This window comes from Macrotis lagotis, chromosome X, assembly GCF_037893015.1.
Source record: "Macrotis lagotis isolate mMagLag1 chromosome X, bilby.v1.9.chrom.fasta, whole genome shotgun sequence".
NCBI lineage: Eukaryota > Metazoa > Chordata > Mammalia > Peramelemorphia > Peramelidae > Macrotis > Macrotis lagotis.
In genome coordinates this window covers 201,777,473-201,801,551 of record NC_133666.1, presented here as the reverse complement: position 1 = coordinate 201,801,551, position 24,079 = coordinate 201,777,473, and the positions used below count along the sequence as shown (strand labels likewise).

Here is a 24,079-nt window from a genome sequence, read left to right as displayed (position 1 = left end):
TATATTTGAAGGTGTAACTTTAAGAAGAGAAAATAGATTAATTCTGTTATCACTTCTGAAGTAATAAGTAGAGCCAACAAATGAGGTGCATGAGAAAGAGATATTTCAGCTGTATATAATGAATAATTTTCTCATAATTTGATCTGTCCAAGTGGAATAGTCTGTGTGTCAAAATATTATATTACCCATCACTTAAAGTTTTTAGGCAGAAGCTGAACTTTTAAGAGATATTAAGGAATGATTTCTTGTTTTGGATTGAAAGTTGGACTAGATAATCTTTTGAAGCCCCTTCCAATTTTAAGATTGTTTTGTTTTGTTTTTGAGCCAGGACGGTTTTTTTTTTTAACAGCAGCTTTCTTTTACTGTATCTTGTTTGTAAAACTTTTTTTCAACCATACTTCCTACCATTTCTCATGTTGATTTGACTTAGTGTATTCTGAGAAAGTGTCCAGCTGATTAGTAAAGTAGAAAGGATGTTTGTGTATTTGAAGACTCAAGAATAATTCAGAATTATTGTTTGTGCTCTTAACATTTTCCTTCTCACTACTCACAAACCTTCTGAGAGTAAATTAGAAAAGAAGGAAGAAGATAAATCTTTTGTGTATTTTTAAAATTCAGTTTAGAAGGAGGTATGAGACTGGGAGGAGGATAGGGTTAATGAATTAAAATGAAGTTTGTGGCATACATACATATATATATATATATATATATATATATATATATATATATATATATATATGTAACTTTTTCTTTTCCTGCCATTCATTAATGTTGTTAATTAAAAATTAGCTATCCTTTGTCCAAAATCAACTCAGTAACTTGAACATTTAAATGTTGCATATAGGATAGAGTTAAACCCCACTATAACAGTTGATGATTATTTGGATTTGAATACGCAATAGTTCAAATCATGATGCACACCGATTGCTATACATAACCCAATAATCTTATGCAATAACACCAGCATAATGTGGGTGCTAGTTCTGTCCCTTAACTTAATCATTGCAAAGTGATTCTACTGTGTAATATGTTGTCTTTGTATGGACAGCTCTTTGCCTGTAAATAATCTGATCTTTTTTCTTCTTCTATCCTAGATTCCAGAGAGGTGACTACCACATTGATGTTTGTATTAATGACTACCTGGATGTGTTCTGCCCTCACTATGAGGACTCAGTTCCTGAAGATAAGACAGAACGCTATGTCCTATACATGGTGAACTTTGATGGCTATAGCTCCTGTGACCACACATCCAAAGGGTTCAAGAGGTGGGAATGTAATCGACCTCATTCTCCAAATGGACCACTGAAATTTTCTGAAAAATTCCAGCTCTTCACTCCCTTCTCTCTAGGATTTGAGTTCAGGCCAGGCCGGGAATATTTCTACATCTGTGAGTATATGGAGAAATTGATAAATCTCTGCTATGTTGCATAGCAGCTGCAAGAATCTAGACTAATTTTTTACCTATGCTTCATGAAATTGCAAAGGGCTTGGCTCTATGTATTACAGATGTCTCTTAGTAAATGCAGACATCAGGTTCCCCAGATACATTAGCTGGGAATTGAAAGCACAAATTAGATTAAAGGTACAGCTCCCCGCCCCCCATGAAATTGTGTGTCAGCCTGTTCAGTGAACCACTGAACCACTTTTAAATGAAAAGATGCTGCTAGGACTTTTCTAAAGCTCAGAAATGTTTTTTAAAAAAACCATGGAAAAAAAGAAAATAATTAAATTTACATACCATGGAGTCATTGAATTTCTTATGCAGGTGTTAGCAATATCCTTTCAATCATCTACATTTTCAGTGGAGAAAGCTAAAACTCCTGCGAATGTCAGCAGGCTTAGGATAAATAATCTTTTTGCACCAAGGAGAAAGGATAATTATTAAGAGCAGCTGTGTCTTTAAGCAGGAGAAAGTGTAAAGTGCTGTAGAGTGTCTTCTAAGTGAACTAGTATGAGTTTACCCACCTGTGATTAGCAAATGACCATACACAACAGTGCTCGGAGCCTTTGTCAGTAAAACCTTATGCTAATAACACTTTAAATTGCTTGTTTTCTTTATCACTTACAACAATAAATCTTCTCGGAATCTTTTCAGCCAGCTTTCTGACAACTTTGCCATGGCTCTTCTGTTTATTAAGAAATTGAGAACATTACAATTACATTAAAAAAATCCTTTTCCCAAGGCAGAGACTATTTGTACATTAAGAAATGCTATTCACTTTGAATGGAGTTGTCTTTCCACTTTAGTTTACCAAGGAAAGTCAATAAAAATATTTATTGAGATCTGATATGGGTAGAAGACTGCACTATATTGGAGAAGCAATGATAAGTTTAATACTAGCCTTGCCATGAAGAAACATCTTATAAGACTGATTTTTCTACAGAGATAAGACTTGTGCACAAATAGGTAATATACAAAATAGAATTTGTACAAGCATAAGAAATATTCAGAGTGCTGAAAGAATTCAGAGAATGACTTTGGTTTGGATATCAATGACAACTTCACCAAAGAAGGCATATTTTATCTAGATATTAAAGGATTACAACAGATAGAGAGAGGGTCTGCCATTCCTAGGATAGGGAAGAGTATGGACTTGAAGAGTATGGACTTGAAGAGCAATGAAAATTCTGATTTGGAAGAAGCATAAAGTTATGTAAATTACACTGTCAGATTCAGTATAGACAGGAAAAGTACTCTCCATTACTTTTCCCTTTTCCCTCTCAAAACAAAATTTTATAAGAATAATTTCAGCTTCACATGAAGAATGCTTCATTTACTCATACATTGGCATGTAGTAAAAAGGGAGAATGAAGTGATGAGTTTTATTATTTCAGTATTTATTTTCTGAGGCTGTTATAAGAAGACATGTAAAAACTTTGATGCTGTCTCACAATCTATAAGTGAATTTCCAAAAAAAAAAAATGGTAAATGACAAGGATTCTAAAAAAGCCATCATGGCCACCCATGATTTGACACTTTTTGTTAGCATTATGTTTTAGACTTGTGAATTTTTTGCTTTTGAATCCCATGGAGCAAATGAGAGAAAGAGAACAACAACAATAATGACAAGAAAAATTGTACTTGTAACCTCAGAACAGGCAGATAATTCCATTTATTTCCTAACAAAAAATGGAGTTCCATTGTAAAAAAGTGCATTCAGGCAGAGTTTGAGATATCCTTATTGGTTTCCCAGATAAGAAAACAACAACAGAAAAAGAAAGTCAGTGAAACATCAGGAGATGAGATGAGAAATATACTCATGGCGTGACTAGTTTATAACTTGATTATTAGGAAAAATACATAATATATTGAACTTTATAAGCAAGAAATTATTATTCAAATATACCCATGGTGCTTATGACTGGTTTTCCTCATTTTTAGTTAAATTCAATATTTCACTAGAAATCATTGTGTCTTCTATAACATTCATTTAACAGAGTCATTTAACTGTCAAGAGTTCCCATCAAAGTAATTGTTCCAAAATGTTTTAAAATATCAAGAGCTTTATGCTGTTCAGAAGAGTTTTGCTGGAATTACTTTTTTTTTAAGAAAAGTAAAATAGCCCAAAATTAGTAACAAGAAAGTGTTCATTTATAAGCCTTGTGTTGGCCTGATATTCAGTGAAATTAAATTTTCAACCATAAAGCACGAACACTTTCTTTCATGCATTTTTTGTTGAAATATTTCTTTATGCTATTTCTTTCAGTCTGCTGATAGAGCAGTAATAGAGTCAATGTGGAGGTCCCAGGGAAGCCACATACATTATGCTCACAATTAAACCTAAATTCTTAAAGGAGAATTGGGCTTCATAGAATTGTACTCTCTCTCTCCCCTAATATATGCTAAATGAACAAGATTAGTAAATGGCTCTTTACTCATTCTTTAAATTTATCAACATGCTCAGATTGTGAAGATTTCAGAAATAAGCATGAAACCTACTTGTCAGTTTAATGAAACATTCATTACTAGGCACAAGTTGCTTTTCATCTCCTTGTTGGACTTTATAGCTTATTGGATTTATGTATTTTTTCTCTAATTAAAAAAAGTTGCCCTTCAAGATTAAATGTTAGTCGTGCTGAAGAAAGCCTATCTTTATGGGGACTGAAGAGTTGAAAATATAATCATAAGCCAATTTGAATTGGGGGGGGGAGAGTTTCATACCTAAAGAAGTCACCCAATTTAGATTCTTCCTATGAGTAAATCAGAGACAATAGATTTCTTATTTACTATTACATAATATTTGTTTCCTTGCTGATTTTTGTCACCTAAGTAAAATTAAGAAAATGAAGTGACCTGAATCCTTTTATATTAAATTTTCCAAATTGCTCAAAATAGAGAGATTTAATTTCCTTTCATAGCACTAGACCTTACTGCCATCTGTCCTGGGGAAACCTCAGGACACCATGAACCCTAGAACTATGATGACAATTATTTATTATTTCTTTAATAGTTCCATATTAAATAATTGTGTTATATGACATTATTACTAAATCATTAGTTATGTCTGAGTTATATTTTGTCACTCTGACAAATGTGATTATCTTTCATTTGAATGATTTTGAGATTTTTAACTTTTTTGGTAACATGGGCCCCTTTGACATATAATGCTTTTGGGCCAATTTTCAGAATAATGTTTTCAAATAAATAAGACAAAATACATTTGTAGTTATTAAAGTATTAATGAACAAAGTTCACAGATCTCAGATTAAGAACCCCCTCTTTAGACTTTAATGGTATTTATATTTAACTATGTATTTGAAGAATTATAGCTCAACAAAAGAGGAAAAGGCTGGCAGGCAGTATAGAATGATAAAATCTTAAAGAAAACTTTCTTAGAGACTTCTAAAGTTCAGTTTGAAAAATAATTCTCACAATGATTCTTATGTCAGAAAAAGTGTGGATGTCAATAAATATACGTTGAAGTGGTTTTTAAAAATACCTCCTTGTAAAAGTAAAAGAACTGTTACTTTGCTTTCCAATCTGTGGGATGTTTCTAACTTTGAGGCATTTGATTTTTTAGGAAGACTTAAAGGAGAAAAACCTGAGAACATAGCTCACAGATTTAGTTGCTCTAAATACAATGGCATTCTGATAGCCATAATAATTTTTTAAAATTATTCATCATTCCAGTTACTTGAAATGCATTTGTTGAGGACTGCTTATCATGAGAAAACTATATTTATAAAAAGAAAGGTTTTAGAAGATAGATTGAATTATTTCCAAGTTTAATTCATCAGCTATTGAATTAGCATCTATGGTGATAGAACATTGTGCCACATTCCTAAAAAGATCAATTTGGCTAAGCTCATTTTTCTGATATTGTGTAAATTATAAATAGAAGGGAAATATTCATAAATGACTAATCCAAAAGAATGTCTGTAAAATAATGAAAACAATGCTGTTTGAAGTCTAAGGTGGGAGAAAACTCTCTTCCTGAAGGAGAGAGGGGATCAAGGATGAATTGCAACAAATAATGGTTTTTGATTTGGGCTTTAAAAAGGTGTAGGCATTGGGAAAATCATGAATAAAATCAAAGATGTAGGAAAGTACAGGTTTTGTATAGCAGAAACATAATGTGAAGAGAGACAAAAAGGTAGAATAATAGTAGAAACATAATGTGAAAAGAGACAAAAAAGGTAGAACAGGTTGTAGAAGATACTGTGCAAAAAAAACTTGGAACATTCTGTCATTTGGAATGGAACTCCATTGAAGGGTTTTGAGCAGAGGAATAACATTGCCTACACATAAGGAAAATAAATATTTCAACAGTTTAAGGATTAGTTGAGGATGGTATAGAATGAGACAGGGAGACCTGTTGATAACTACTGCAAGGGCTCAGTTGGATGATAGCAGGGGCAGAAAGTAGGATAAGGTACACAACTGTTTGTTAAGACTATGAGCCCCTTGAGTGCAGAAATTATTTTATTTGTTTTTTCATTCTTAGCAACTAGCACAGTGACTGATATAGTGAAGTTACTTAATAATTATTTGTTAAATTAAAGTGATTATATCCGAGAGGTGGAGGATAAAGAAAATTTAGAGATGGCAACAAATTTCTGGAGATAGTGTTGCTGTTAGAGAGGACAGGTTCATAGTGCAATGGTAGAGCACTTGTTCTAGTGTGAGGAACACCTAAGTTCAAATATGGCCTCCAATACTTGCTGTGAGACTTTGGGCAAATTACCCTGTTTGCTTCAGTTTCTTCAACTGTAAAATAAGTTAGAGAAGGAAATGGAAACAACTTCTGCTAAGAGAACCTCAAATAGGGTCATGAAGATTCAAAAATGACTGAAACAACTGAACAATAGCAACCATTGATAGAAAAAGTGAAGTCACAAAGATGAGCAAATTTGGGCAGCTTGGTGGCAAAGTAGAGTATCAGGCCCAGAGTAAGTAAGACCTGAGTTAAAAGATGACCTCAGAAGCTTACTAACTATGTGACTCTGTAACCTCACTTTGCCTCAGTTACCTCATCTGTAAAATAGTGATGATGATAATAATAGCACTCAAAGTTGTTCTAAGGATCAAATGAGATAATAATTTGGTAAGTGCTATAAAATTGTTAGATAAGACATGCAATAAGATTAGTCAGGTGAAGGACTTTCTCATTTCCATCTTAACATGTTGGGGGAAGTAGCTAAAAGGAGGTGAAGGTTAATGAATTGAAGCATAGCCTTCATCTTTCTATTTTCATACCATTGTTTGGGGATAGAGATAATTAGAAAAAAATTACCACATTGACAACAACAGTATAGAAAGTTGTGTCTCTCATCAAGTTAGAGTTTGTAGGAAAAAATATTAAATTTAAGTCAGTGTTGCTAATTTTCCCAAAGAAAAATTTTCATCTCTAGAACCATACCCGGTCTATACCTTCTCAGAGTGATAATTTAGGTTTAGATTATCCTCTAAATCTTCTTGTCTTTAGAGGTTTGAAAGAATGTATGATTATTGACTATGGCATATCCAGACTGAATGGGGAAAGCTTTATTTAAAATATAGATATATATAATCATAAAGAGAGAGCTCTTTGGGACACAGTGTGGAAGAAATGGATAAGAAACAACCAAAAGAATTTTCTGTACTAGTCACCCCTTTTAGGGTCTTGGTTCTCTTTAGGATCAGGTTTTTAAATAAACTTTTTCTAATTTCTTGAAAATCAACAGACTCAAAAAATCTTTGTTATTCAAATGCTATTCAACTTTTTATAAATTATAGTTGTAGAAGTTTTACCTTTGATTAGATACATATACTTTGATAGAGATACATAGCAGAAGTGTTTCATTTCTTTGAAGGGATACCTCCCTGAAAGATTCATTGACATATCACCCAGAAGTGAACAAAAATGTATTTTATTCTATTTCATTTTTTTAAAAAGATCATGAAAATAGAATGTTTCTTGGCACATATTTTTAAATCAACATTTTATAGTTCATTTTTGAATGTTTTTATATTTACTAAATGCATGTGTTTTTTTTTCCCCTTGGAATCTGAGGCAACTTTATCACATTAGATGAATTTGTAAATTGGGAAAATAAATTTAAAACATACTATCTTAAATGATCTTTTCAGGACTTTAAAAGCCTTTTGATTGTATAGTAAGGGTTATTTAAAACTTAAAAAGTTCACAGAAATTGGCACTGAAACCAAAATAATGCTATAGAACTATTAGCCCCTTTCCCAATCCCCATATCAGTCTGTAAGCATTTAATGAATGCTTATTGTACTATGTGCCAAGCACTGTGCTACTCACTGAGGATACAAAGCTAAAATGAAATATTCATACCCTCAAGAAGTTTGTATTCTAAAGCAGTCTGTAATACACAGGCATCATATATGGCCCACCATTTTTTTTTTGCTTTGAGCTAAGAATGGTTTTTGCATTTTGTTCATTTAGAATTTTTTTCATTTAAAAATGTAGAGACTTTTCTTATCTCATTGACTATATAAAAATTGGTGGCAGACCAGATTTGACCTGTTGGCCATAGTTTGCCAACCTCCTGTTCTAAAGCATCCTTTGTTAGTTGCTTGAAATCTGGAAATAATTTCACATTGGAACATTGTTATAAATTATGGTTAGGTTCAAAGGCTAACCCACAAAAGCTTATTTAACTTAAAATAAATTAGATGAAATAGTACCAATTATAATTCTAGTAGTTAATCCAGACAGAAAAATAATAAAGTCGAACAATTAAAAAAATTCTTAAGTGCTGGTAAAAGAAAAGCAGGGTTAATTAGAAACCTTTCAACCCTTTAGAGCATTCTGTGTTAACCTCATTTAACAACTTTTTCCAGGCAAACAGTAGAGCTACAGTTTTAGCTGCTGCTTTTTGATAAGTAGTGGTAGCAATCTTTTATGTCAGCCTCAGTAGGTCACCTCCATCCTTGAGGGCATTATGGCTTTAGTTTCCATGTTAGAAAGTTGAAAGAGAGCCTCATTTTCTGCCAATCAAAGTGAACCAACTTGGCTCAGTAGGATAACTTCTCAGCTCCATTGATGGAGATATGATAAGTCTCTGGGTATGACATGAGTCCCCTGCATCTGAGTGTGCCATGTTTGGCAATCCCAAAAAGTAAGTTGATAGCAGCAAGAGAATAGCAGTAGTAGTAGTAGTGGTGGTGGTGGTGGTGGTGGTGGTGATTGCTTCTATATTTCCATTTTTTTAACCTGAACTTCTTATTTTGTATAAATTCCTGCTTAAAAGTTTGATGTTTTGGAAGTTAGGGTCTCTTTGTAATTCTACCTTTTTTTCCCTTCATGAATATATGTAGATTATCCAGGGAAAGAATGTTTTTTATAGAACTATTAGTTGCCTTGGGCATCTGAAATGGAAAGTTAGTTGCTCAACCAGTTATTTCCCCCTATTTCAGATGACTTACTTTTTGAAAAACAAATGAAAAATACTGCCCATTATTTTCAAAATTATCCAGCATTTCTGTGCTTTTTCATTTTCTTTTGTTCTCTACTATGCACTTTATTTTTTCCTCTTCCCAGCTTATCTTAGAGACTACAATTAAACACAAATATACCTACATACCTATTAACAAACATATGTATGCATATACATATATGTAAAGCTATTCTGTATATACTTCTATTTATGAGTTCTTTTTCTGGAGGGAGATAGCATCTTCCTTCATAGAACTATCTTCCCATGTTTTTCTAAAATCAACCAGCTCATTACTTCTTCCATTGTAGTATTCTATCAGAATCCTATCAACCTTTTTAGCCATTTCTAATTGAAGGGTATCTATCATTTTAACCACTCTGATAGGTAAAAGTGATATCTCAAATTCAATTTAATTTGCATATCTTTCAATAATAATGATTCAGTGTATTTTTTCACATAGCTATATAAAACTTTAATTTTTTTCCAAAAAAACCTGCTTTGACCATTTATCAATTCTTATAAATTTGAGAAATGAGATGTTTATCTGAGAGAATGTCTATGAAAATGTTTTCCCAATTTTCTAGTTTCCTTCTAAACTTGGCTGTATTGATTTTATTTGGCTGTATTGATTTTATTTGTATAAGAATTTTAGGATATATTATAATCTATGTTATCCATTTTATATCTCCCAATGCTCTTTTTTTAAGCTTTTTTGCAAGGCAAATGGGGTTAAGTGGCTTGCCCAAGGCCACACAGCTAGGTAATTATTAAGTGTCTGGGACTGGATTTGAACCCAGGTACTCCTGACTCCAGGGCCAGTGCTTTATCCACTGTGCCACCTAGCCACCCCCCCCAATGCTCTTTTTCTCTTGTTTATTTATAAATTATTCTCCTCTCCATTAGTCTGATAAGTATTGTGTTCTGTGTTCTAATTTTCTCGTGATATTTCTCTTTATTCCTAGGTCTTCTATCCATTTTGACCTTATCTTGGATACATTGTGTAAGATATCAGTTTCTTTCCAATTTCGGTCAGATTGCTTTCTAGCTTTGCCAACAATTTTCATCAAATAATGAAGTTTTATACCAAAATTTAAATCTGTACAGTTGTCAGACAGAAAATTATTATAATCCTTTTCTTTTTTTTAGGTGTTTTTTTTTTTTTTTTGCAAGGCAAATGGGGTTAAGTGGCTTGCCCAAGGCCACACAGCTAGGTAATTATTAAGTGTCTGAGGCTGGATTTGAACTCAGGTACTCCTGACTACAGGGCTGGTGCTCTATCCACTGCACCACCTAGCTGCCCCTATAATCCTTTTCTACTAATTATCGAATATTCACTCTTTTGCTCTTGTCTAATCATTTCTATTTCTTAGCCAATGCTAGAACGTTTTGATACTTTTTGTCTTCTGGTTTCATTTGAGCTCTCCTTCTGCTGAACCTTTTTGTCATTTTTTGTCATTATTTTGTCATTTTTTGTCATTATTTTTTTAAAATTCTTGTTCATTATTCTTCCAAATGAAATTTATTTTTTTTGTAACAGTACTTTTTTAGTAATTTAATTGGAATGGGATTGAATTAAATGAGTTAGTTAAGTAAAAATTCTCTTATTTATTGTATTGACTTTGCCTATCCATGAACAATTAATATTTTTCTAATTATTTAAATATGGCTTTATTTGTATATAGAGAGTTTATAAAATTATGTTCATGTAGTTCCTGGGACTTTTTGGCAAGTATGCTCTCAGGTATTTTATATGTCTTGGAGTTGTTTCAAATAGTTTATCTCTTACTAGCTTTTCTTGTAAGGTTTTATTGATAATATATAAAAATGCTGATGATTTCTGTGAGTTTATTTTAGAGCCTACTTTGCTAAAATTATTTATTATTTCAGCTAATTTTAGTTGAATCTATAGAATTTTCCAACTTTGTCATCATAGCATCTTCAAAAAGAGACCATTTATATAACTGAATTTCCCAACCTTTCAATTTCTTTTTCTTCTCTTACTGCTATTGCTAGCATTTCTAGACCAATATTGAATAATATTGGTAAGACATAATGTAGTTTCCCTGTTTCTCTTTTAATTAAATATTTTAGCTTTAACTTCGAGATCATTATTGATGCCCCTATTTTACATCAGATGAAGCATAATAAATTGTACCCCAACCCTTTATTTTAAACTCTGTGTAGCTCTCATTTTTAATTATTTTTTGTAAACAACATATTGTTGGGGGTAGCTAGGTGTCACAGTGGATAGAGTGTTGGCCCTGGAGTCAGGAGGATCTGAGTTCAAATCCGACCTCAGACTCTTTATAATTACCTTTCTGTGTGACCTTGGGCAAGTCTCATAACCCCATTGCCTTGCCAAAAAAATCCAAAACATATGGAGTATAGAGTATGATTTTTAATCTATTCTTCTAACTTTTTTCTTTTTATGGGTAAACATCCCGTTCACATTCAAAGTTATAATTACTAGTTGTATAATTTCCTCTATTTTTCCTCACTCATTTATCCTTTTCACTATTTATCTAATCCTTCCTTTCACTTCTAAAATACTTTCACTTCCTTGCTCTTCTGTAACTTAATCTACCTTCCTCTCTAAGAATCTCCCTTTTCCTGTTTCCTTCCTAATTCTTAATCTATACACACTTCTAAAAGTCCCTTCCTTAACCTAACCACTCTTTATTTCTTTATAAATTCATAAGACTTTTATATCCTTCTAGAAGTATATGTTTTGAACTCTTTAACTCAGTTCTGAGGAGAGAAAGGTTCAAAACTACCAGCCCTCTACCCCACCTTGCTTCTTCTAAATCAACCCTTTTCCTCATTTGTATGAGATAATTTCTCATTTTTACCTCTCTATATCCAGTTTTATTTTTTAGAATCAATCCATAAAACTCAGTTCAAGGCTTTTATTTTTAAAATAACCAAGTAATGATGACAGTCTTCAAATTACTGATGTTTTCACATATTAGTAGTAAACAGTTTGACCTTAATTGCATTATAATTTGTCTTTAATGTTTATCTTAGGTTTCTCCTGAATTTTATATGTTGAATTTTACATTTACTTCTGGTCTCTTTGTTAGTTACCTGAAAATCTTTCAGTTTATTAAATGTCCTTTTTTTTCTGTTCAGCTTTGCTAAATAAATTAATTTTTTTCACAATCTCAACTTTTTTTTGACCTTCAAAATAATATGTTCCAAAACCTCTGGTTTTAATATAGAAAACTGCTAGGTCTTAAGCCATTCTAATGATAATTCTGAGTATTTTAATAGCTTTTTTCTTGTTGCTTGTGATATTTTATTCTTAATCTTGGTATTTTGAAAATTGACGATGCTATTCCTGTAAATTTTCATCCTGGGATTTCTTTCAGGGATTGATTTGTGGGTTTTTTCCTTTTTAAGTTTTTGGGTCTCTTTCCAGTTGATTGACTTCCTTCTCATAAATTTTTGGATTGCTCTGATTCTGTAATCTCTTCTAAGAATTTTGAAGTCCTTTTTTAAGTTCTTTCAATAACTCTTTTTGGACTTGTTACCATTTGATTTTTCCTTTGAGGTTTTTAAACTTTACTATCTTCCCTGAATATGAATGCATAACCTCTCCATCTCATAGTAGCTGTGTACAGTTGGGTTCTTCTTTGCTTACTCATTTTTATTTTCTGTCATTTTGTTTTTAGCAACTTATTATTGTAATTGACTCTATCTAGATTCTGAAATGTGGAGAATAGTGCTCCAAGAACCAGACTCTTCCTACTGTTATTTTCTAAGCTCTAGCTAGAAGGCCAACTTTGAGCACTACTCTCCAACCCTAAGCCGTGGCTGTAACCCCCAGCCTGCTGTCTACAAAATACTCATTCTCCCTTTTTTTTAGCTGAAAACTTCAATTCTCCTCTCTGCCCTGGAATCAAAAAGGGACTCCACTATCCTGGAAGTGTCTATAGACAGCAGGGTCCCACTTCTTTGCTACCACATTAATTAGGTATGTGCTAGCTCCTTCCCAGAGCCACAGCCTGGAACTGAACCTGGTCAGCACAGCTGGACCTGGCACTCGATCTTCTCTTACTTAACTGGTCAATCCCCCTTTTCCTCATCTCCCCATACATACTGTTTGTGAAGTGAAAGCTCCTGAACTGGATATTGCCAGCAGATCCAGCTGCCCCCAGAACTTACTCTTTGTTGAGTAGTGTGGTCTACCTGGAGGTGTTTGCATTTTACTAGGACAGAACCTCTGCCCCTGGAAGTAGGGTATTTCTTAAGATATTTTTATGTTGTCATAGGATAACTGTTTTACCCTGACTTTTATTAATTTTTGCCTCTTTTCATTCACTTTGAAGTGGTATTCTGTCTTTTTGTGGGGGGAAATGTGGAAAATCTGGAATTTTCCAACCTACTCCTCCATCTTCTGCTCAGTTAATTTTAAGGGGAATAAGATGTCCCTGTCCAAGATTAGACTTGTTTTCCTTTGCCCTGAAAGGCAGAAGTAGAAACAATTAGTAGCAATTGTAGAATTCAATATAAGGGGGGAAAACTTCATAGACTTTTAGCTTTAGAGCTAGAATAAAATAGATAACATCAGGAACTAATGGGTTGTCTGAGATTCTTAGGGAGCTTTGAGCAAAAAGCAATTTTTTAGGAATATTACAGAAAGGGAGGTGTTGACTTAGACTGTAAAGTGGAGTAGTAGAGTGCTGTTGTTGTAATCAAGAAGACCAGTTAAAATCCAACTTCAGACATTTACTTGTTGCATGACTTTCAGCAAGTCACTTATATACTATTTTCTCTCAGTTTCCTCATCTATAAAAATAGACAGTTATGGCCCCAGAGTTGTTTTGAGGATCAAATGAAGTAATAGTGCTAAAGCTTTTAGCATGTTGTAAATACTCTTGGGGATGAAGATGATGTCTGAGACCCCCCTCTAAAAGAGATTCTGTCATTGTGCATTCCCTGTGATACCATATTTGGGAAAGGATCTCAGGAAATTAACTCATGGTTATATTTGCTCCCTCTCCTATCATAGCAAAGTATCTCAATCAAAAGATGTGTTTATTTCATATTACCTTTAAAAATGCACACTTTACTTTGTTGACTTATTCACGTTTCAGCAATATAGATCAACCCAATAAAGAAAGAAAAATTATGTTCTTATGTTCATAGACTCATGTGAGTTGTAAGAACTTGAATACATATAATATGAAAAAAAGTCAACCAAAATTTTGTTTGCTGGTTGTGTAGCTGTTTTGGCACATGCTATTTCAATAGCAAAAGTACTCAGAACTACCCTAGAAAATTTAAAATAAAGTTAGTCTAACAATATTTTAAGTTAAACACCTTATATAACTTTCTTTATTATAAAAAACATCCAAAGAGCAGCTGAAATACAGATTTGCTTAAGACTCACTGGAAGGCTATTTGCAAAAAAATTCCTTATTCAAACCCAACTAACCCCTTATTTTAGAAATGTGATTGACTTTTTATTATAAAGAAAGCTTAGGGAGTATTTTCCCCTCAGAAAATATCTTACATAATTTGCATTTTAATTTGTTTGTTTGTTTATTGTTTTTAGGTTTTTGCAAGGCAATGGGGTTAAATGGCTTGCCCAGGGCCACACAGCTAGTTAATTATTAAGTATCTGAGGTCTGATTTGAACTCAGGTGCTCCTGACGCCAGGGCTGATGCTCCATCCACTGCCACCTAGCAGCCCCCAAAATTTGCATTTTAGAGAGTGGTAATTGTTCTCTAAAAACATCTGAGTTACTAAAAACAAAGAGAAGAATCTACAATGCCTGATATATCTCCTACTGTATACTATTTGTAGTTATGTACTTTGTGGAACAAATGCAGTTCGTTTTTAATGGTCCTTTAAAATCAACATTAAGAATATACCTTTTCTTTCTTGCCTCTTTTTTTTTAGTTTTTTTTTTTTTTTTTGCAAGACAAATGGGGTTAAGTGGCTTGCCCAAGGCCACACAGCTAGGTAATTATTAAGTGTCTGAGACCGTATTTGAACCCAGGTACTTACTCCTGACTCCAAGGCCAGTGCCTTATCCACCATGCTACCTAGCTGCCCCTCTTGCCTCTATTTTAATTGTAAAACCCATGCAAATGTTTAAGTCCTTAGTCAAATACTCACGCCTTCTCAGGGATATAGCCTGTAAAAAAAACCATTTGTTTAGGAAATAAAAGATGTAGAAGTACAGTATTGAGTTCCCATCATCTCTGAGTATTCATTTGAAAACTTGGAAATAGATTTTTTTTTAATACAACTCTTAAAAGAGAAAGAATTAAATGAATTTGACACAATATTAGAAATTTCTGGCTTTAGAGATTTACTTAATTCCATTTGCAGATTAAAAAAATAGTTTTGTTTTATAAAGAGAGAAATAGTCATAGAATGAAACTATTTCCATGCCACTACAGCTGTCTAGTCACCATGCTGTTTTTTTGTGGTAGAAAATAAAGAGCTGGGTTGCATTCCTTTATTTCTGAAGGTCTTCAGTCAAATCTAGAAGAATTTACATTTTTTTAGCTTAAAGATTGAATTTACAGCACTGATTCTGTTTCTAATCATCACAATGCATACTGGAGGGAAATATGAATGGGATTTGAGAGCTATTAAATAAAGGTTAAATAAAGAACATTATAGGGAGGCATTCAGGGAGGTGACTACATTTCTCTGTACTTATTAACATAATTATACTTTTCTTTTAGGGAAAGAGTTGTTTATTACCAGGTGGCTCATTAACCTTTGTTCAAGATCTGATCAGCATAAACTCCACTCCAGAATTTCTTTGACAGCAGTGAGCTTAGATCTATCCCAACATGGAAATGTTGTATTTGATGACTGGTTCAACAAATTCACTAGAGAAAACCTGAGTAAGATCAAAATGACAGACAAAAAGGTTGCTAAAAACATAGGGTATTTAGGACAATTTTTATTATTTTTACATTTCATAGTTATATTATTTGGACAAGCAAGGTGAATTTTAAAGGTGTAAATTCATGCTTAGTTAAGAGAGTAAGTAGATTAAAGGACTTGCTTCTATTAAAAAGAATGAGTAGAATTAAGTGCCAGGCCTGTTTAGAAAATAAAGCTAGAACAAACATAACTGCCTAATAGATTGTGACATTGGTAGTGTTCAGAAAGTTCTCAAAAAAAGAGGGTTAAAAGCTATTGAATAAATTGGTTCTTGGTAGAAATTCATGATATCATTACTAAAAACCTAAGAATATTATTCATTCCTGTTGGCTGACTTTCTAGTGTTCCTAAGTTAAATTGAAAGAAAAGAATCTTGATTTTTTTTTCTTACTTTCTAGAATTCTATTGTCAAAATATTGATGGAGAAAATAGATGATACTGAACAGAAATCTATGAACTACTGATATAGTCCTTGACCTATAGGAGGAAGCACACAATCCAGATTCCTTTATTTCTTTTTTCCTTGAAATTGGAAGCCTTAAAGGAAACAAATTAGGGTATTTTACCCTTGTTGCTTCACAAATGTTGGGTGATCCTATGTCTCAGAGAAATTTTATACATGATAAATTGTGTAATTTCAAAATAAAAGAGCAACTCAGACATATAAAAGATGTAATTTGAGATAATTTGATTTCTGAATTATTTGAAAACAATTTAATGAGCTGTCATATTGCATGTATGCTCTGTGTATCATAGAGCAGATGTCAGGAGAAATGGAAATAACATTCTAGTGACACTTGGAATAACAGTGTTTATACACTGTTGACTTCATGTTGTCAACATGATATTCTCAGGGTTTTCCAAAGTAACTTATTAGAAGAATTCAACCTCAATTGATGATGTCCAAGTGTCATGTATTATAAATTAATTACACATATATCTGCAAAGCAAACAAAATCAATGCCCAGATAGTTTAATGAGAAAAAAACTTAGGAGTATATGCAACTAAATATTTGTACATTATCTACAATATAAAATGAGATAATTCTGAACCTTACAAATGATGCCAGGAGAACAATATTCCAGTTTTTTCCATGAAAAGAAATATTGTTTCTTTAAGAGAATTCATTAATCCAATCTTTCTTTGTTTTAGCAGAATGACTATTTAACTCTTGGTTTAAAAGTGGTCACATAACCTCTTAGCAAATGTACATACATAAATACATATATATATATATGTATGTATATATACATGTATATATGTGTATGCATATATGTTATCTGTTGAATTTTTTAATGAGGAAATATAAATTATACCAAATGAGAGGTTTCACAGTAAGCATTATGTAGAAATTTGTGTTACAGCTTTCTTGGTTTGTTAAATACCTACCTATCTATATGCATGTATGCATGCATACACATATACATACATGCATCATACCTCTGCCCCTTTGGGAAACAATTCTCAAAAATTTGAAGTGCCTTGTGCCTTGCTTGGGGAGCTTATACTGGTTGTAAAGTTTTAGATGTTTTGTTTATTTTAAATCTGTACAGCAAATAAGATATTATAATCCATTATATGTGGTTTGTGATATTTATTTATACTATTTAAATCTTCTCTGCCCTTCTCCTTGATAAGTGAAATAATATGAATATTGTTAATAGCCATCTTTTCTACCAGATGTTTCAAGAATGATTTTGACAAGTCTGAAAAAGTGGAGATTTAATGATACTGTATCTAAATTTGGCTTTGAAATTTAAAGCTCTGTAAAGCATGATGAGCTCCATTGAAGATAGAGGGCTTATACAGATATACCTCATAGAATGCTGTACCAAACCAACTCAATTTTGTGAAAACATCATTAAGACATTAAAATAAAACTTCAGTAAAATACTCTAACCTCCCTAGCCCTACTCTGTCTATTAAAGATGAATGACTACTTGAGCTTGGTGTCCACTAGGAACGGATCTTATAGCTCTTGAACCAAATTTGTTTTTCAAGAAATTGCCACTGATAATATAGTTTTGTGGAATCCAATTTTTTCTTGAAATCATTTAACAGTGTTACCTGAGTCTTTCCATGCAATAAAATGTCATCAGTTGAAACTAACTGGTTAATCAGTCAATCAATAAATATTTATTTAGCACATTCTTTCAGCCTAGAATAATCAACACTGAAGAGACAAAGAAAGGTAAAAGTCTATCCTCAAGAATCTAAAAATTTAATGAGGGAGACAATAGGCAAATAATTATACACAAAATAAATGGGAAGTAGAAGAAGGGCACCAATAGAAGAAAGACACCAGGATTAAGGAGGATAAGAAAGACTCCCACTAGGAGGTAGAATTTTAGCTGTGGTTGTTTCAAGGGTTCCAGGGATTCAAGGAAGCAAAGATGAGTGAGAGACATTCCAGAAATGAAGTGTGGCAACCATTGGAGATGCCTAGAGTAATTTGATGGAGTTACTGAAAGAAAGGGCAAACCACTCCAGTATTTTTGCCAAGAAAACTCCCAACTGCATTCATGAAGAATGGACATGACTGAAACAAATTAATAGCAGCATCAGATATGTTATATGAGAATGGATGAGATCACTAAGTAAAATAGTATAGAAGGAGAAGAGAAGAAGACCCTATACAGAGGTCTGTGGGACACCCACAGTGAGTGGGCACAACCTAAAGATCCAGCAGAAGAGACCAAGGAGTGGTCAGATAGGTAAAAGACCTAGGAGAATTAATATCACTAAGCCTAGAGAGAAGCTTATATTAAGGGAAACGGAGTGATTGATAGCATCAGAAACTGCAAAATGGCCAAAGATGATGAGAATTGGGCAAAAAAGGTCATTAGATATAGCCATTGAAAAATGATCAATAACTTTGGAGAGAGTAGCTTTGATGAATTCATAAGCTAATCTACAGAGAATTAAGAAAGGAAAGGAAGTTACCTAATTTTTGACAGCTTTCTTAAGGAGATAAACCAAAAAAGACAGGAAAGATATAGGATGATAGCTAACAGGAATGAATGGATCAAGTCAGTATGAAAAAAATCTATATTATAAAACACAATTATTATATTTTGAATGAAATGTGATTTTACTACTCTCAAGTTATGTAACTACTCTAACAACTAAATATGTCCTGTTAGGACTGCTCTTGTAAGGAGGTAAAGTTAATTCTTAGTAAGCGGCATCTTTTTGAACACAATTATTTGAGACAGAGAGAGAACAAAAGACAGACAGTAGTCTAGTCTAACTGGGATGTAAAAAAGGAGGAAAGGAAGTTCTGTGAGATAAAGCTCTGAACAAAGGTTCCTGCCAGAATGTGGCACTCAAGTACCAGATTCTGGAGTTTCAACTTTGTTTTCTAGGCGAGGTGGAATAACTGTTGATGTTTGTTTATGAATGATGTCATATGTGAATGCTGTATTGATGAATACTAGAGGTAAAAAATTATATGACAAAATATTAACTCCCATTATTAATTCTACAAAATCCTGTATTGGGGGAATAGGTTTAAATGGTTTTATAAAAATTTATAGACAAGTAACTTGGAACTCAAGAGGTTAACAAATTTGCTTGGGTTCACACAACTAGTAGATATTGTAAAATTTGAACTTAATTCTCCAGATTGAGTCCAGTAGTTATGCTAGTCTTCATCACAGGGCTTTTATGAGTATCAAATAATTGTGTGTTTGTGTGTATGTGTGTGTGTGTGTGTGTGTGTGTGTTTTTGTTTTTGTTGTTGACTCATTTTCAATGAAATCTAACTCTTCATTTGGAATTTTCTTGCCAAAGATACTTCCCCAGGGGTGGGGAAGCTTTTTGTCTGCCAAGGACCATTTGGGTATTTATGATACCATTTGTGGGCTATATTTGGTTAATCATTTAATTAATAGTCACACCTAAAAATAAACTACTAGATTTATTGAATTTTGAGTCCCACCTGTGGTTGCCTTGGTAATTCCAGACCAATATGGCCTGCAGGCCAGAAGTTCCCCATCCCTTTACTATATTCCTTAGCAAAGATATTTATTATTTGTTTCTCCAGCTCATTTTATAGATGAGCAAACTGAGGCAAACAGGGTTAAGTGCCTTGCCTGGTTATTAAGTGTCTTAGGCCAGATTTAAACTCAGAACTCTATTCATTGGGCCATTTGTATGTGTATGTCTCTGTACACACACACATGTAAAATGCTTTACAAACCTCTAAAGTGCCATATAAATAATATCATCATTACAAAAACCTGAATTTATATTGACTAGTGTCATTGAGTAGATGTCATGGAATAGGTGAGTATTGAAATAATGGTGGAATTTATTTAGAAGGAAGGAATGGGAAATATATTTTAGGCAAAAAGGAATCCCAAAAGCAGAAATGGAAGCAAGAAAAACAATGGAAAATATGATGTGTTCTGAATGCTAAATAAAGTTGAGATGATAATAATAAAGAATATGGATTTGTGCAATATTGTATACACATTAATATAATAATGTTATCATAACTTGGCAGCCAAAAATTATCTAGTTATATAATTGTTATCTAGGAAACCCTTTTCCTTCACAAAACACTAGTTTTTTTTTTTTAAAAAAACCCTCTATTCTCACATACATTAGTTGTCTTTATTTGAATTTTCCACAGTCTTGATTTAGTTTCTGTTCCAGAACCGTATACTTTTTTATCCTTCTTACATGTAATCCTGTGATTTTTAAAATAACATGGAATGGTTATACTTATAAATTGTACCAGATTTTAGTTCAATCAATAATAAAATATATACTTCAATTCTTAGGATTTATTGGCCTATATTAAGGGATATTTCAGATAATTTATAGCAATTTTTTCTTAGATACTTTTATATTTTTGCTGTTAATAAATTGACTAATTTACATTCAAGGTTAACTATTAGTTCATTTAACATTGCTTTCACAGTAAGTGACGGGAGGGCATTTTTTTTAGGTTTTTGCAAGGCAAACGGGGTTAAGTGACTTGCCCAAGGCCACACAGCTAGGTAATTATTAAATGTCTGAGACCGGATTTGAACCCAGGTACTCCTGACTCCAGGGCCGGTGCTTTATCCACTATGCCACCTAGCCACCCGGAGGGCATTTTTTAATTATGGAGTCCTATATTTTCATTAATCATTAAACAAATTACTTATTGAGTCTCTACCCTTCAAGTCCTTTATTGTGTTTTGAGTGCTAGGAAGGGTCAGAGGTGCATACATTAACTTAGTCTTCTAGGAGTTAAAACCACAGTGGAGAAGGCCAAACCCTTATTCATAAAAAGTTACCTAACCACGTATAAGGAGATTTATGTTTTTTTTTTAAAAAAAAGGAAAACTTATTCTTAGAAACTAGGGAGATGAGTTATCATGTCTTGTTTACACACTTAACATGGGCCATATACTTAACATCATTATATTTCAAATTTTCATCAATAAAATCAAATAATTGTTCAATAAGCTTCTGTTAAGCCCTTAGGATATGGAAGACATTGTGTTAAGCACTGGCAATTCAAAGACATAATGAAACAGGATTGTCCTGATCTCTGAGGTGTCTTCTAGCTCTGAGTTGTTAAGATTCCATGAAAATTAAATGTGATCAGTAAGGAGGAGAAATATATTCTGGTACAAGTGACCAAGGGTGAACTACCTGTTTTGGAATGTTCTGATAACATGCTTAAGGAGAAGATTCATTTGATGAAACAGTGGGATATATGACTAGAATATCAGATTTGGAAAGGCTTGAATGCCAAGGTAAGGAGCTTGGCTTTGATTTGGTAGACAGAAGGAAGTAACTAAAGTTACATGTGGGAATAAAATAATTAGATCATTATAATTAAAATATTATGCATTAAGATTTATGAGAGTGGATAGATTGAAGACAGGGAGACCAATTATGAGATTACTGCAAAAGTTCACAAATGATGTAATAAGAGGCTGAACTAAAGTAGTGGCATTTGAAACAGGAAGGAAGAAATGGGTCCTAGAGATGCAGAAACAATTGAGAGCACCTGACAGTTAATTAAGTTTGAGCAGGCTAAGGGAGAAAGGGATTGGAGATGTTACTGTTCTGGGTAACAGAGTGATTGTATAGTCAAAAATGAGCATGCCAAGAAGAGTTTTAATAAAATATGATGTTTTAGTTTTAGGTATGCTAAGTTTAAGGTACTTTTTATATAACATTGAATACTTATAGCAAATTGCCCTGAAATATTAGTACAATCAAATGTAAATGTAAAAGTGTTTCGAGGGCAGCTAGGTGGCGCAGTGGATAAAGCACCAGCCCTGGAGTCAGGAGTACCTGGGTTCAAATCCGGTCTCAGACACTTAATAATTACCTAGCTGTGTGGCCTTGGGCAAGCCACTTAACCCCATTTGCCTTGCAAAAACCTAAAAAAAAAAAGTTTCTTGGAGATGCTAGAATAAAACTAGAGAAAAGTCAAGGTTAGGGATAGAGATTTAGAAGCCACCTACACAGAGGTAACTGTTGAAGTATTGAGAGTCTATACTTTTTTAAAATCAGAGTATAGGAATGCAAAAGAATGAGTTGAGGGCTGCCTAGGAATTTATGTCCCATTGGAAGGCAGAAGTAGGAAGAAGGTCCAACAAACAAGAAAGGTAGGATTGCTATTGTAAAACCAGTAGTGTTTTAAAAGTTCAGGGGAAGAGTTGAGAAATTATGAACCCTCAAAACAGTGAGGAAAGAAAATTAAGGCAGACAAATCCTTTGGAGTCAATACTGTAGAAAGAACACTGGCTGTATAGTCAGGAAAGAATTAAGTACAGGCGTCCATTACGATATTTCATTTTTGTGCTTACCTGGGCCTTAGTTATCTCATTTCAAGATAGAAATAATAACTACGTAAAAGACTTTTGTTTTGAGAAAATACTTTTTTAAGTGATATAAAAAGATCTATATAAATATGACTTATTATAAGTGGATTATTGGTAACTTGCAAAATAAATGTTTCATTAGAGTGTTGAATTGCAGAACCCAGATTACAGAATGTTAGGATTTAAGTGAACTGGGAGGAAATGTAAGAAGCAGATAGAGACTCCTTAATTCTATAAATTTACCAGTCAAGGGAAGAAGAGGATCAGAAGTTAGCTGGTTAGACAGCAAGTTCAACCAAAAGACATGTAAGTTTGTTTCTATAAGGAATGAAGAAAGGAAAAAATAGAGGATACTTGACAGAGAAGGAATAACTGAAGAAGCTGCTAGAGGAAATAAGTCTTAATGTAGTCACGATTTACTTTACTGATATATTAAGAAGACTTGATATACAAAATTTGATCTTTGTATTACTAAAATTCATTTTAAAAAAGGAATACCTTGTGTTATAAAAAGATTCACTATAGGATTTCTTTAAATATTGAATTGAAAACAAATTTGATGTTTGTTAAGAGCACAAGTATTGCACAAACTTGTATAACTGCACATTTTAACTTTTACTGCCAGTCTTATATTAAATCACTAAATTAGCCCTATTTGTATTATATGTTATATTGACTTTTAATTGTACCATCCATAAGTTACTCATTTTTTAAAAATATATTTTTATTTTTTGTTTTTTTTTCAACAACATGCAACAGTAATTTTCACCAATCATTTTTTGGCAAGGTTTTGAGTTTTACATTTTTCTCCCTCCCTCCCCGTGCTTCCTCCCCCTGACAGAAAGCAATCAAATATACATTCTACATGTATAATTATTCTAAACATAGATCCATATTAATCATGTTAATGTTATACATATTTTTATTCCATATGATTGTGTCTAAGCTATTTCAGGCAAACCCTTTTTCATGTAAACCTTTTTGTCTAAATTTGTCAAATTATTTTAAAATTACCTTTTACTTATGTTATTGTTGATTGAGAGCATTTTAAAAATAGATTATATTGTTAAGTTAGGATAAAGGATCAAAGGATCACCTGAAAATTACAAACATGTAAGATGTCAAGGGACAAAAAAAAAATTAGTTTTAGGAGAAGATATATGCTTGGGCCATAGCAAAAAGCTGAATTGTTCATGTATTATTCTCTGCATATTACCTTTTTAAAGATAGGTGTCATGATGTGATAGAAAGAATATAAGACTTGGAGACATCAGAGACATGGTCTCCAATTCTACTTCTGAAATTAGATGTGTGATTGGGGGTGAGATATGTGAACTATTTTAACCCATGCTTATTCACCTGCAAAATGGGAATAAAAATGTCCGTAGTACTTCATGGATGTTTTTGATGATCTCAAAAGAGTTATAAAAAGTGATCAAATTTGTA

At 32.8% G+C, this 24,079-nt stretch overlaps 1 protein-coding gene across 3 annotated transcripts in view; it reads left to right on the top strand.

The window, feature by feature from the left end:
- EFNA5 (ephrin A5) overlaps positions 1-24,079 on the top strand; it is a 317,972-nt gene that overhangs the window by 259,197 nt on the left and 34,696 nt on the right. For all 3 annotated transcript variants that reach the window (XM_074205237.1, XM_074205234.1, XM_074205236.1), the window contains exon 2: positions 1,095-1,387. In XM_074205237.1, coding sequence (XP_074061338.1) covers positions 1,095-1,387 — 293 coding nt within the window. The remainder of the gene's footprint in view (positions 1-1,094; positions 1,388-24,079) is intronic.